Here is a 15897-nt window from a genome sequence, read left to right on the forward strand (position 1 = left end):
TCAAAATATACTTACGGTTTTACGTTTGCTGCGAGAAAAGTTTAATTTTGACGACGGAACAAATAGGAACATAAGTTATGATCATGGAATTTGCAGTTTAGATTAGAAACGTTTTCTGCATTGATTAATGACGAATGTTTACATTGGACAAGCAACGTGATTCTCCAGTATTTAAATGACTAAAATGAGAAAGGATGTATTACGGTGTCCATAGCACCAAATAATAGTGAAATACTTTCTTATGACGAAGTATGATAAGTTGAAAATATGTTTAGAATACGTTTAACTTACTTACTGCATAAAGCTTTGCCACAGATCCAAGTAAAATAGGCAACGTTTGGGGCAAGATATTCTTGTACTTTGCTGTGGGTAAAAGTATACATTTGCTGTTTATCGTTGTCTCACTCAAAATTTTCAGAAACGGCAATAATAGGCCGTGTTCAACGAGAACATCTGCATATTTAGGAACTATACACTGATATTAAGATAAGGCCCACATGTCCAATTTGATTTATTAAGAAACGAAAATGAAGAAAACCTTTGATGTTTGGCTCTGTGTGTACAGCTAACGTTCTCTATGTCAACAAATCTTCAATATTAATGTTAGCCAAGTCTGCCAACTTGTGCAAATATTGATTTCAAAAAGCTTACGTGGGTCTGCATTCAGTAAACACAGCTATTATTTATCTTGTAAAACACTGGCCCATGTCGGAAGTGGATGGACTGATTCAAATTGACTTTGCAAATTGTTGAAGGACTCCAAAGAAGGGAACTGTTCACATTAAGAGAGTTCAATAAATTGTGAAAAACAACCAAGATTTTCGCCACAAATTATTCACCACAAATTTGATTTCTTATCTTATTGTTCCATAAATAAGAATCGTGATTGTTGTTAATCTTTCATGTTATTTCACAGGTTTAATGGATGAACCTAACACCGCAAAGTGCAAATACTACCGTATGTGATAACGGTGAAGATTGTACAAAAAAAGGTATATTTTTGGTTAGATTGTGGTTATGCTAACATCACTTGCCGACAACAACAAAATATTTAATTCGCACTCATAATTCTGTGCAAACAAAAATAAAGTTTGCTGTGTGCAAGTTCAAACATGGAAGATGCAAATGAAAGAGAACTCTCAAGTCTATGACAGGCACGAATTTTGAAGGCGTGTACTAAGACAAACAAAGACTTAATGAATTCTAATACATAATACTCCAAACTGTGCGAGTCGTTATTACGTTCAAAGAGGTTTGAATTTCTACAGTTTTTCTTATGTTGTTACAAGAACTAACGACCATTAAGGTATGAAGAAATGATTAAGATTAGTTGATGACTGGATAAGTATTTTCCTGAAGAACTGAGTAAAACCCCATCAGGATTAATATGGCATGCCAAGCATTCATGGCTGGTAAATGGAGATTTTCACGATCAATCAACAGATTGTTAAGGCTTAATCTCTTTATGGCATTTTCCTTTCGAAAAAGATATTTTAGATGACTTTACGACCTTGTCGTTGATGAAGGGTATGAGGACATTGGCTAGTTGCTTGATAAAAGAAAACTTATGAACGTAATCTTTACTTTACTCAAGCGCATGCAATCTATATGAAATTCTAAACTCTCGAAGCAGAAATAATTTACAATTCATGTCAACAATTTCTTCAAGGAAACCTGAAGGATATAGTACAGGATGGTAATAAGCCTACGTCAATTGTGAAGTTATGCAGATGGATTAGAGGTTACTGGAAAATGTCATTAATTTGTGTAATTTTTAAACAATTGTTACCTAATTCTGTTGAATAAATATCACAGAGCAGGGCAGTTAGCACTCGCATTCAGGCCTCACAAACATCAATCTTACACAAAATAGAGACAAAAATCATATATTTACGCAAAATTCAGCGACAATTACATTAAATTTACATACTACAAACACAATAGACTAGGTGATATAGACTATAATGAACAAGGCTAATGACAAGCAAATTACTTTCTAACATAGTACAAAGCCACGATAAACAAAGTCCGAACATTTTAACGCCACACAATTCAACTCGAGTCTAGGGAAAGGAACAATAAAGCAAGGACAGAAAAACGTTATATTCAAACCATGGAAACTAACTAAGCTACTTTCGAGAAAATCCAATATGATGAGTTAATATTATCCAATACAATAATGAATTAAGATTATCCAATACAATGATGAATTAAGATTATCCAATACATTCACTATTATCGATTATGTTTACAAGCACAGACTTTTAAAGAATCCACCGATGAAATTATCTTCAAGGCAACCAATCCTGTCACTATAAAGGAGACATTCTCCGGTCGTCAAATTCTCCTACATGCTGCGAGGTTCGTGGTATTTGTTGTACGTCATTTATAGCTTGGGTCACCAAAGGGAAGTGCAGATTTCAAAGTGCAATTTTGATTAGGCTAGCAACTTGAAAATAATAAAATCTGCAGCTAGCATCTTTCCTTATATGGCAAAGTGAGGTCATTCTTCCGAGAGAGAGCCCACTATATTCGTACCAGCAGCACTAACACACGTCGGTTTATCTTCGGAGAATTTCGATTGGGCTTCGTAATTAAACACCTTAAGAAAGTATGACGTAATCATATGAATTTCATCAAAACGGCTCACACACACACCATACCATAATACATACCGCTATACCATATATTCTTACTCATATATTCATTACGTCACCGAGTTTTTGCCAGTACACTGAGCTCGAAATGATTTGATCGACTGGACGTTGATGTTGTTCTTAAGAGCGAGTTCCACGGCTTGAGGTGTAGCTTTTGTTCCCACAGCGATAGCGGCATTTCCCCGACCGGACTTCTTTTTCAAGGTCTCAATATCCCCGTCATCAGTGAGCAACGTAACCAGGCCTGGTCCTGACTGCTCCATAAAATACAAACAGCAGTTGACGACCTGGTTGAAGCGCCTAAAAGAAATGAAGAAATACGTATAACCAGAAATAAGTGGAAGATACAAATTAAAAAGAAGAAATGGCAATTCAGTTTCAGAAAGCAATGATTTTTTCCACATTGCAACGTCGCTTGCTACAAAATAACCGCACTTAACTCTTCAATAATACTTAAAATCATCAAATACACAAATTAAAAATTTATTTACGGCGGTAACGACACCGCATAAAATCTTTTGCGTTTTATAAGCTCTGCCTGAAAATAGCCTCGATCATTTACGCACGTACTCAGACCTCTTCGACATCATCAACTATTTTCAATTCAAAGTTCAATCAAATGTGGTTCAACTCAAAACCAAATTTCCAACAACAACTTAACCATAATTAAAACACGAAACGTAAATTGTGGTTTGCTTCATAAATATACAAAATTTAAAGACAAATACACAATAATATTTTACACGAAGATGTGTTTGTTGAGAAAAAAATTGAACAGCATTTAACTGCTATTTTGAATCATATTTTATGTAGCTACTTAGAACCAATCACAAATCACCGTAGACAATAGCTTTGTGCTAAGAAAGTCTTAGAACCAATCACAAATCACCGTAGACAATAGCTTTGTGCTAAGAAAGACTTACAACCAATCACAAATCACCAAAGACACTAGCATTATGCTCACCATATCGATATTTCTTCCTGTTTACCACGTTTTTGACTTCGTGTTGATGTACTTTCACTTTCTTTTTGAGCCCTAATCCAACGGTTTCCCTTTTTCAATTCTTGCTCCAAATACTTTATGGCTTCTCTCGCACCGGGATTGAATTTCTTCAACTCGTCTAAAGCCTGAATAACTGAGAAAAAACGCCACAAAAACGATATTTCGACACAGTGCTCGTGAACATTAAAATATTTGTAATTCATTACATAGACTGAAAAGAAAATACATCGTAAATTTTCCTTAACCAAAAAGAAAAGTTCCACACTACCTTGGACTGGAACAACAATGACAAAATTCCGTGTGTTCACAAGTTGTCGTAATACATGCAGCTGAGCGCAGATCGTGGGCGCATCCGGAATGAGAAAAGGACTGGGAGAGAGCGATTGGGATTTAACTTTATTTTCGAGATCCGCCACCTCAGACTAAAAACATAAAGAGGAAAATATATTATATCGCACAAACTTCATTTATTAAGCACAACGAAGAGCATAGCTCCACGAATGTTCAATGCAGGGAATAAAAGCAAAAATAATCACGTAAGCATAAAGCATACATACTTGTAAACGTTGCTTTGCCATAGTCTTCATAAGTTTCGTTCGACGTTCATTTTCCTGTAATGAGAGAGCGAATACCTATGTAAATAACCTCAACATATTTAAAAAACATCTACAATGAAAAGCCGACCTTCACGTGAGCCTTGTCAACTTCTCCATTTACGGCAGTTGGTTTAACTGTGGAGTAAACATCAGACTTTCTGTCATAAACAAAAGTAACATTCTACAAAAAAAAAGTTGAGATAACTTTGAGAAATGAAAAAGTATGCATAAGTCTAACAGTAAAGTACCTCCAGAGAAGCGAGATAAACAGAATTGGCTTTAATACTTTGCAAGCGAATCACAACCTGCAATAACAATTGAAATTTAATCTTCAATTGGTAATCACATGTAAATAGTTTAGCAATAACATCAATGAAACCTTTGCTGCTGCAAATGTCTTGCAAGATAATTCTCACATTTTACGGTCTATTTCTCTTTCTAATGCAAACACTAACACCAAGTACTACATCACACAAACACTAACACCAAGTAACACTTCACACAAACACTAACACCAAGTACTTCCTACCTACTAACTTTTAAAAACTCACACAAATACTAACATCAAGTAATACCTCACGCAGTTTCCTGTGCTTTACGTTTTTACACCAGAAAAAATCCAAACGGCCGTGAAGTTTTGCCAGAGGACTAAAACCGAGAAGGGAAATATCTTCCCGTATTCCATACTTTTGTACCCAGGACTCGTCAACATTCTCGTCAATTATGTCATGCAAGATGCTGTCTTTGGATTTTCCTACACAATAACAAAAATCCCAAGCAAATAAAATTAATATAAATCACATAAAATGAAAAAATACCCGACATCAACACAGACCACACACACACGATTCACGTGGACAACAAATACAATTCACGTGGACAACACACACTATTCACGTGGAGAATAAAAACACAATTCACGTGGACAACACACACAGTTCACGTGGACACACACACTATTTACTTCGACAACACTCACCAATACGATATATTTCTTCTTGTTTTGGTAGAATGTTCAAAAGTGAGACAAGTTGAGAGAACATGGCTGCCGAATTGGGACATTTAACCACCTCAGGATTGAGTCGGAGCCAATCAAGAGAAATTTTAAGAACCATGAGCAGATCTTCTTTAACTACGTTTGTCAAGATATGATGACGAATTGGAACGCTTTTGGGAGAAATGGAGTCTGAAATACAGAGTGAAATATTTGTATATAGTGTAATTTATAAATACATAGAGAGATACGTTAGCCACTAGTATATGAAGAGTGGAAAGCTAGCACATACAAGTACATACAAGTACATGTTCAGGGATACACAATACCTATAAACATTGTGAATACCACACAACAGGATGTTGTACTGCAATAAAAAGTTTGAAGAGAAAAAAAAAACGAAAGAAGACAACTTAATTACCTGCTGAATGTTCACCGTTGACAATTTTTTTACTGTCTGAATATTCGTCATCAGAAAGACTAGAAAAGTCACTGCCATCTTCACTTAATGCCTCGTTCAATAGATCATCCAACTCTCCTTCGCTTAAATCACTGCTAACCCCCTCATGATCCTCACTCTCTTCAGAACCGCTATCACTCAGAGTGCTATGGCGACGCCTGCGACGTCTTTGTGTCAGCAGTTTCTTTTTTAAAAGTTTTGCTTTCATCACCATATTATCGTCGGAACAAACATTACCATCACGGAGAGGGGTGAAACCATTTTTGATAAAGCCATTTGAGTTAAGTTGATTAACAACTGAACCAGTGGATTTTGAAGTCTCCAAGTTAGAGAATAAATGACGAATGATTTCCGTTAGAAATTTCATGAAGAAAGAATGAGCGTCTGGCAGTTGAATAGAACCTGAAATTTTTAAACATTTGTATTTGTCATAACATCAATATCCATAATTGTATAGCATAGTACCGTAATACCCACAGCTCAGATATATGTAGTTATCCTTCATAGTATAGTATAGTACCGTAATACCCACAGCTTTGCTATAGTTATCCATTGTAGTATAGCATAGTACCGTAATACCCACAGCTTAGATATATGTAGTTATCCTTCATAGTATAGCATAGTACCGTAATACCCACAGCTTAGATATATGTAGTTATCCATTGTAGTATAGAATAGTACAAACCTTTTATTTTCATACGTTCTATCATTATGACCAACAAAGCCTGCATTTCAACCAACGTCCTTGTGTCCATTAAATGTTCACCATTGCTTTCTTCATTTAGTGAAGACTTCAAAGATGTTTTTTTATCAACCGCCATCGTCTTTTTTGTCAATTGATTTGTAATTTCGTATGTATGATTTAGCGACATGTCTAGTTCTTGGAGGATAAAATTCGTCAGTTTTTCCAAGTCTTCGGCAGTTAAACTGCAAGTTGAACATACAGAAAAACGATTAGTTATGCACAAGAAAAAATGGCTTGATGAAAAAAACTTAATGGTTTTCTATCCAGACCTCCTGATGAGGAACGATATTTAATGTCTGACGACGGTAATTTGTATAAAACTAAACACAACGTTCAGGAACGGAGCTAGAACGCTAATTGTGGGGGAGGAGGGGTGTATATTCAGTTGTAGGCGAGTGATTTCTTTTGAAAGTGATTTGGTTTTCTAAAGAAGTTAGTCGGGCACAACTGAATATATGAATAAACACCCCCCCCCTCAATGAACGTTCTAGCGCCATCCCAGACAACGTTAAAAACAGAACTCATTAACCGTTCATACTTTATCGACTTGTAAAATATTTCTTGAAGATATAAAAATTGCGTAAGAAAACGACTGGACGCAGTGAGCCTATATCAAAAACAAAATTAAAGATCAGTGTTACGTTCACTAAGAAGTTAATTATCTCAGTAAAATCGTTAATTTTCACAACCAAAAGTTCGTTAGGCATTGTATCGCCGAAATACAGAAAAAAGAAGAGTTCCTAACCCCTCCCTCCAGGTAAACCCAGAGTAGGAAATAACTAAGACACTTCTGTCATTACTGAAAAAGTATTTCAATCATCTAGAATTGTAGACCCGTCACATAGGGATGAAAATTTTCATCTAGACCGTCACATAGGGATGAAAATTTTCATCTAGACCGTCACATAGGGATGAAAATTTTCATCTAGACCGTCACATAGGGATGAAAATTTTCATCTAGACCGTCACATAGGGATGAAAATTTAACTAACGGTTCTTGCAAAACCAATTGTCCGCGAGATCTTCTTGGAAAGTTGCCAATCGACCGCACGCGAGATCTTCCAAAACATCCTTCTACTCTCTCAAACACGTGACAACATAAAAATAAAGGACTTTAACTAAGATTACCTGACTTTACTCTCTGCCATTTCTGCAACTAATGCCTGTTGCTGTTGTTGAAGTGTTTTGTGATTTTCTTCGAACAAACGAAGAAGATTGCCTTCCGTTCCTTCGAATGGCGACCCAGACATCAAACTGAAATAAAACACACAAAGTTACGAGAAATGCAGAATTACGACTTTCCCCAAAGAGATAATTAATGTAAATATTTACCATCTCAAATAATAGTAGGCAGACCTACAACCATAACGGTGATCCCAGAATAATGTACCAAGCTGGTTATACGGCATACCTAAACACGTAAAATAATGCGAAAGATGGAAATGTTCAAAACATGAAATGGAAGTCAACGAGGTTCATATAATTGCTTGTCAAATATGGTCGCATCAATATTGTTATTTTCAGGGGGATTTCCGAGGGTAGGGTGCAGGGGGTGCTTACCCTCCAAAATTATAAAATGCTATTACGTACTGCGGATGATTAATGTTCATGACTGCTTGAGGCTATGAAGCTATGAGGCTATGTACAGCAAGACTAAGTTCAAGTTCTATTTCAAAGGCAATTACATATTATGCACAACCACCATTTGCAATTAAACACTACCATGCACGTTTGTGTTGAAGCATTAAAATTGAAATAAATTATTAAACATGAATTTATTAGCAAAAAACAAACAAAAAATTTTGAAAAAGCTTATAACACTGTCAACATGAGGTTCACTCATCTGTAAGCCTAATAATTCACAATAGCAACTCTTGCTAGGATAAAGTTCCACCCCTTGAAACCTTGAAAAATTTGCACCCCTCCTGTCAAATGAGCATTGATCTACTCTAGGTTATTCTTCATTTCATAAGTGTACGATAAGGAACACAGGACAGCACAAGTGGATAATTAGCGATGCATTAGTCAAATATGTTATACCTAAATCTGGACCAATAAATATTGCTTGGTGGTAAAATCTCTCAGCCATATCACGACTTGACTCTCCATCAAGTTCTTGTTGATATCGAGCTAGAGAGAAATTAGGCAAGGGTATTAACCATTTTGCATGTTCATTTCTTTCATAGAACAATGATCGAACTACTACCTAAGTCGCCTAGATAAATCAGAATTCTTTGACAAGTAGAAAACACCCACGATTGCCGAAGATGTTTGCCTTTTACGTCATGATCAAGCCCTTCAAAAGAGAAGAAAAGTTAAAATTTTACATTAAAGCAGGTTTTAAGGCCTATCCTGAATAAACATGTACTTATATACAAAACCTTGAAGAGTAGGCAGCCAGTCTATGAAGTCACGAAGATTAATTTTTGATATGTTTTGAATTTTGACAAGGAGATGTTGATATAAAGTCATGGCCGATCGCAGATGGGAACGATACACAGTCAAGAGGTCAGCATCATCAATGCTTTTCTATAAAAAATAATAAAATATCATTGAAACACATATTGACAGTATCCGGATCCAGAAAGCAAAAAATACCTTTCGAAAGTACTTCAGTTTTTGAATAATGTCATAACAAACTTTTCTCCATAAAAGTTCCTCGGATTTACGACCATAATCCTCGGGGTACGAAAACAATAAAAGTTCACAGCTGTCCCGAAGTCTAAAAGGAAAAAGATCATTGCCCTTTGAGTCAACACAAACTGGACAACGTGAAGAAGCAAAGTTTAAAACAAATTTATCTTTTCCAAAATGAAATTATACGTTTTTAATTTTTGCGATAGAAAAGTTAATGATTCAATGCTTAACATACATTGCCATGGTAACATCTTTAATACACACCTTTGCCTTCGTAAAATGACATCAGAACTAAAGAGTTCTTGCCATGAAGAGGAAGATTTGATTTGACTATCTATTTTCTGAGCTACTTGAACAGATGATCTGGATAAAACATACACAAATTATAATGATTTAAAACATGTTTCTAGTTCAAATATGAAACGATATATAAAGTTTGTTTAGGTAGGTAGCAGAGCAACTTATGCTATCTAATTAATGCAAAACTTTTAATTTAGTAAGTCTGAAATGTCACTTTCAAAAACAAAATGTCCCTAATTTGAAGCATTCTGAAAAGTTAAGTAAATGAAAGTGACATTTAAATGAAAGAGGGCCGTACACAAAAAAACTGTTTCAAGGAGTAAAGAATTATTATAACGCTTTAACACAGATCGTCTTGACAAGAAAAAACATCTCAAAATAACGAAAGTGAGTCGTAAACGAAATTATCTTGAGATTCTAGCACACCAATATAAAGTATTTGATCAATTTAGCTGAATTTTTTTCTGCAAAGTGAGAAATTGTGACCACTTGATTTGTCAAGCAACTATGTCTATATATGAATGATAACCATTGGCTATCTTTGGGAGAAATATTATTTAACCGATAGCTATGGCCGCGAAATTCATACTTACTATTTTGATAAGTAAATAATATAGTACAGGATATGTATAGGAGGAATTAAAACACCTTGAAACATCGATAGTTTCCAATGTAGATTACGTACCTGAAAAGTCGAAGCGCTTTCTCCGCTTCGTTTGAGTTTTCTGACGAACCTTCATCATTTTTCTCCTTGGAATCTCCCGGTTCCTCCATCCTACGATAGCATTATGTTCAAGGTTTTCATAATATTTGGAAAAAAACGAGAAAAGAGCGTAGTCAAACGACATATTTCTTCAAGAAAGACAAAATTCCAGCCATTTTCAACTGAATAGCCATATTTACCACTAACCTACTCCCTACTCTTTTCCATCGTTCATAATGTTTGACGTCACGATGACGTTAGGTACAAAATCTAGGAACTGCAGCTTTAAAAGAGGTTCGATTAATCAATAAAAACACGATTTTAAAGACATTGTAATTGTATTTGTAGTGGAGATAGATCTAGTTCGATTTAATGAAGTTAAAGTAAATGGTTTAAAACATTCAATGAAGTTAATTTACACGAAAATCACCATCCGATTACTCATTGTAAAATTATAAATAATTACCTAGATATGTGCAAGGCTGAACTTGTCAGTAAGTTCTGTCATCTACATTTGTACAGCATTAAACCACATACAAACTGATTTTATGATAGCTAAAAGTTCAATGAAATTAATGGAAGCACTGCTAATCTTGAGCAAGCAATTTAAATACACCACACAATCGACTTGTATGTAAGTCAAGTTTTCACATTGTACCATTACGACTAAAATGGTAACGAAGATTTACTTCAGTAAACTGTTTCATAAATATGACAGCAAGACATTGTAAATGCTCTTGTGCAAAATTGTAATCAGTAGAAGCTAAACTAAGTGCTCGATAAAACACAAAACTAACAAGACATTTCGTAAATAGTCATTTTTTTTTCATTAAATTTGCCATGTCAAATTACGAGATTTATAATTATGATTTTTGAAAAGATCTCATTTTTGATGAAATGTAGCTCTTGCCGAAATATCAAGAAAAATTGTTAGTATTTACGGAGTAGTTACTGTTTTGCGTTTTATCAAAATACTTATGTTTGTCTTTCGTAGTATTCGAACTGTCTTCGGCAAAATTTAGGCCTGCTGCGATGAAGTACTGGGTTGCTCCGACAAAACTCTGAAAAACACGACATATTAGAGTAGATATAACGATGAAAAGATTATAGAAACAATGACAGGGTAAAACATCTGTCTAATAAACTAAGATAATGTGTGTCAGTGTAGGTAATGATGAATGAACAACAGAGAACGAGAACAGTCTTTACACTATCTAAAATATACACTAAGATAACGTGTGTCAGTGTAGGTAGTGATGAATGAACAACAGAGAACGCGCACAATCTTTACACTAACTAAAATATGTAAGAAATAAGATAATGTGTGTCAGTGTAGGTAGTGATGAATGAACAACAAAAGAACGAGAACAGTCTTTGCAATATCTAAAATACACCGCAAAACATGTACATTATCACAATATAACATAATTATTAACTCACTTTCTTCCATCATTTTATCTTTAAAGAAAAGAAAAGTACAATTTACAGAAATGTTTTCATACATCAAACACTATGTAAGATCATTAACAATACCTTTATGACGTTTATTCCACTGCTCGGTAATCACTATGATTAAAACAAGGATAACTGCCTCGCCTACCATTCCAAGGAAAGGCCAAAGAGGTGCTAGGGGTCTGCAAATAACAATCCACACACAAACAATGATAGCAAGAAAAAAACTCGTCGTTCAAAGAACGCAAGAAACATGGGCAAGATCCAAAGTGGAGCAATGGTTGGCCCAACAAGGGACTGGGCATGGAGGAGATATGATTGGTCCAATAAGGGGGAGGGGTAAAGTGGAGCAATGGTTGGCCCAACAAGGGACTGGGGTAAGGTGGAGCAATGCTCTTCCTAAAAGGGAGTGGGGCAAGGTAGAGCAATGCCCTACCCAAAAAGGGACTGGAGCAAGGTGGAGAATGGAATGGACTGGAGCAAAATGGACTGGAGCAAGGTGGAGCAATGGAAATGGACTGGAGGTGGAGCAATGGTCTACCCAAAAATGGACTGGAGCAAGGTGGAGCAATGGTCTACCAAAATGGACTGGTGCAATGGCAATGGACTGGAGGGACTGGAGCAAGGTGGAGCAATGGAATGGACTGGAGCAAGGTGGAGCAATGGTCTACAAAAATGGACTGGAGCAAGGTGGAGCAATGGTCTACCCAAAATGGACTGGAGCAAGGTGGAGCAATGGTCTACCCAAAAATGGACTGGAGCAAGGTGGAGCAATGGTCTACCCAAAATGGACTGGAGCAAGGTGGAGCAATGGTCACCCAAAAGGGACTGGAGCAAGGTGGAGCAATGGTCTACCCAAAAATGGACTGGAGCAAGGTGGAGCAATGGTCTACCCAAAAAGGGACTGGAGCAAGGTGGAGCAATGGTCTACCCAAAAATGGACTGGAGCAAGGTGGAGCAATGGTCTACCCAAAAATGGACTGGAGCAAGGTGGAGCAATGGTCTACCCAAAAATGGACTGGAGCAAGGTGGAGCAATGCCCTACCCAAAAAGGGACTGGAGCAAGGTGGAGCAATGGTCTACCCAAAAATGGACTGGAGCAAGGTAGAGCAATAGTCTACCCAACAAGGAAGTGGAGCAATGGTCTGGTTAAAATTTTGATGCCACTGAATCAGGCTTTTCCACCATTTCCCTGAAATCCTGTGCCCTGGACAAAGTTAACGTACTTGTAACATACCTTTGACACGAAGAACTATTATCTGCTTTAATGTTGTGTTACTAAATACACCAGTACAGATATATTCTTTACGATCTTTATAATCAATATCTTTGATGGACAACGAGAATTTCTGATTGTTATCGTTTATCAAGATCTACAATTAAATACACAAAGAATAAATTTTAATTTCTTTAAAATTCCAGCTTAGTTAGATGTTTTGTGCCCCCACCTTCCCATCGTATTTTTATAAATGCCCCCCATCCCAACTCCTTCAGCGACTGTATTGGCTTTAAATATGCTCTATTAACATAAAGTCAATGGCAAATGTTAAGAATAATCTTGATAAAGTTAAAACATATTGTATAGACAACTAACAGGAAACTTACTTCACATACTTACAAAAGATGGCTCGTTTTCAACTGTCCATTTATAAGTAATGGGATAACCAATCACATCACATTTAAGTGTAACATCATCACCAGCAAACTTTTTCACCTCCTTCCTTTGACTACCCAATAGATATGGCAAAACTTGAATATAAATAAAAAATCATCTTATTTGATGCACAAAACAAGTATGGCATTCATTAATGGTGAGAATGCTTGTACCATTATAAACATTAATACAATTAATTTATTTTTCTATTTATGCATGAAAAGTTATATTTTTGAATTTCTCGCAATCATAATGGTTCCAGCAGCAAGCAGCTTTTTAACGATATCTTGACCGTGATTCAAAGGTGATAGTTTTTCCATGGTAATTTGTTTACAAAGTGAAATTAAAATTTCAAGCCATTTAAATTGTTCAAAGATAAAGCAAAATGTATTCAGATGGTAGTTATCATAGCAAGAGTGAATTCTACTATTGACCAGGTGAAGTATGAAAAAAATAATCCAATTTCAGTATAAACAAGCCATATATCACTCACACATCAAGAAAATTGCTTCATTTTCAAAATAAAAAAAATAAAAACTAGTTATAGTTGAGACTTGGTGAAAATATGTTTTCAGTGCAAACCTCCAAGCTGACATATAACATATGTCTTATTTAAGACATGAATCATGGGAGCTCTCACCATTGTAAATAGATTCACAATACGTGTATATACAATGAAAACTCTAACTTACACTTGGGGATGTATTATAGGAAAACTTACTACTTAAAAATACTGAGCTTTGTCCACGAAGTTCATCACTTAGGCGTTTTAATGTCCATTGGCAAGTATAGACTCATATCAGTAGAGCTTCTCACAGTCAAAGGATGATTGAATGAAACTGTGTGTGTTCCCTGTAAATAGTTTACATTTTTGAACCCAAATTTTTTCATATCGTTTTTCCATGTCAAGTTCAGCATTAATTGTGATGTAAGTGGGTCTGTATTAGTATAAGTCACAGAGCAATTTAACATGACAGTTTCTTCATGTTTGGCTGGCTTTAAAGTTGGTGTTGTTATATCGGGCACAGCTTTTGCTAAAAAGATAATTAAATTACACTAAGTTACTATGAAAGTGGCATTCAATAAGGATTTAAACCTGTATAAAAATTCATGCATACCTTTTAAAACTTTGATGGGAAAATTATGAGTGTCCACCTGTGAATCGGCATTAGGGTCTAATTCACATTCATAATATGCTGTTTGAAATGTTAGGTAAGCTGGAGGTTCAGGAACATACAACGTGCTTCTCAAAAATGTTCTATCTATGAACAATTAATACAAAGAGTTAGCTTACAAATCATAAAATTGAGCTTCATTCAAAATAGAAATATTATATGAGTTGTGTTTGATTTCTTGCAAAAAAACAAACACTGGTGGCAGTAGTTCAATGATTGGTTAATTTGTTTTGTAGCCTAGCATATAAAGGTTGAAACAATTACACTGTTACAATAAAGGGAGAATTTGCAACTTTCTCATTAATAAATGTTCAAGTTATTTCAGGAGGAAAAATACTGAATGCATTGTTTTGTGTAAGTTTAGACAAATCTATGATGCATTAACATAGCTATAGAACTCTAAAACTTGTTGTTTAGTGATCAGTTCACTGATCAGTTATCTTAAATTTCTAGAATAATTTACATAAGGAAAAAGAAAAATTTCTCTTTCTCAAGAGTTTTCCATACTTCGATCCAAAGTAATGTTTCCATATTTGCTATTGTCATCAATTTTTACACCTAGGTGATTTTGTCGTATGGGTGGACGTTCCCATACAACTGTTCGTTGTGAAAGATCAATTTCTGGATAGTCACTGGCGTCAAAGATACACTGAAGTTGAAACGGTCTGCCTTCAACTTGAATAGAGCCATCGGATTTAAGCGTCAAAAATGAAACTGCGGAAACTACTGCAAAAGGAAATTAAAAAGTCATCAACGAGGGGAAACAAAACAGTTTAGTTCCAAGCATTCTTCGAGCAAAAATATATATATCCTGAATATTTAAACAGTACACAGCTTGCAATTTTAACTTCTACCTTCAAATTAAAAGACACCATTCAAACAATTGCATAAAAAAAATGAAAGCAATAAATTACAGTTGAAAGGCATACAAATATTTACACACAATCGTCAATGACAATTTTAAATATAGAATACACAGATATAAACGCCGTCAGTCAAATAACAACTATGACGCATTTACCTTGAACATTATTAAAAAATAAACAATATAACGTGGAAACAAAAACGTAATATCGCCATGGATAGGCTGCCATTACATAAATATGAGCAGAATTCTATAGATAAAAAGCAATTTGATCTAAACATAAAATTCTTGTTTTCTACCCTTCTTTGGGCGAGCCTTATGAATAACTCGGATAAACTTCGGAGAGAGACGTAGAGCTATATACCGTTTTCTCTTATTATCGAAACCATGGAGGGGAGGGAGCCTGAGGGGCGAGAGGCCTCTTTCGTGGAACCCAGGCCCCCATCAGCAAAAAAATGTGACAATTTGTCTGGGAATGAACTAAAAACTAAAGTAAATGTTTCCGAATTCGATGGTTGCTGTTGGTAGCTGTTGGTAGTCATTATTTTACCTACAATGTCTTTACGCCAGCTATCAGACTTCTAATCCGGAAAAAGAACTGTTTTTTTGAAAGATATTTGTTTTTGAATGTCGAACCCGACAATGAATAACATTAT

At 35.4% G+C, this 15897-nt stretch overlaps 1 protein-coding gene and 1 long non-coding RNA gene across 2 annotated transcripts; both read right to left on the bottom strand.

Annotated features, from left to right (window-relative positions):
* Positions 1 to 1870: 1870 nt before the first annotated feature.
* LOC124451143 (protein SMG5-like) lies at positions 1871 to 10322 on the bottom strand. Its single transcript, XM_047001775.1, has 20 exons — positions 10078 to 10322; positions 9357 to 9455; positions 9054 to 9177; positions 8837 to 8984; positions 8662 to 8751; positions 8496 to 8585; positions 7788 to 7866; positions 7584 to 7709; positions 6994 to 7062; positions 6396 to 6637; positions 5672 to 6112; positions 5236 to 5442; positions 4832 to 5010; positions 4505 to 4561; positions 4345 to 4437; positions 4218 to 4271; positions 3929 to 4082; positions 3622 to 3793; positions 2676 to 2957; positions 1871 to 2602 (listed from the first exon to the last, which is right to left on the bottom strand). Exons 1-19 carry the CDS (start codon positions 10164 to 10166, stop codon positions 2708 to 2710), a joined length of 2763 nt encoding a protein of 920 aa, XP_046857731.1. The 5' UTR covers positions 10167 to 10322; the 3' UTR covers positions 1871 to 2602; positions 2676 to 2707.
* A 735-nt stretch (positions 10323 to 11057) lies between these two features.
* LOC124451241 lies at positions 11058 to 13997 on the bottom strand. Its single transcript, XR_006950387.1, has 3 exons — positions 13923 to 13997; positions 13166 to 13296; positions 11058 to 11069 (listed from the first exon to the last, which is right to left on the bottom strand). It is a non-coding gene; the product is annotated as an uncharacterized LOC124451241 (long non-coding RNA).
* Between the last annotated feature and the right edge of the window lie 1900 nt (positions 13998 to 15897).

Source organism: Xenia sp. Carnegie-2017, unplaced genomic scaffold (assembly GCF_021976095.1).
Source record: "Xenia sp. Carnegie-2017 unplaced genomic scaffold, XeniaSp_v1 HiC_scaffold_13, whole genome shotgun sequence".
NCBI lineage: Eukaryota > Metazoa > Cnidaria > Anthozoa > Malacalcyonacea > Xeniidae > Xenia > Xenia sp. Carnegie-2017.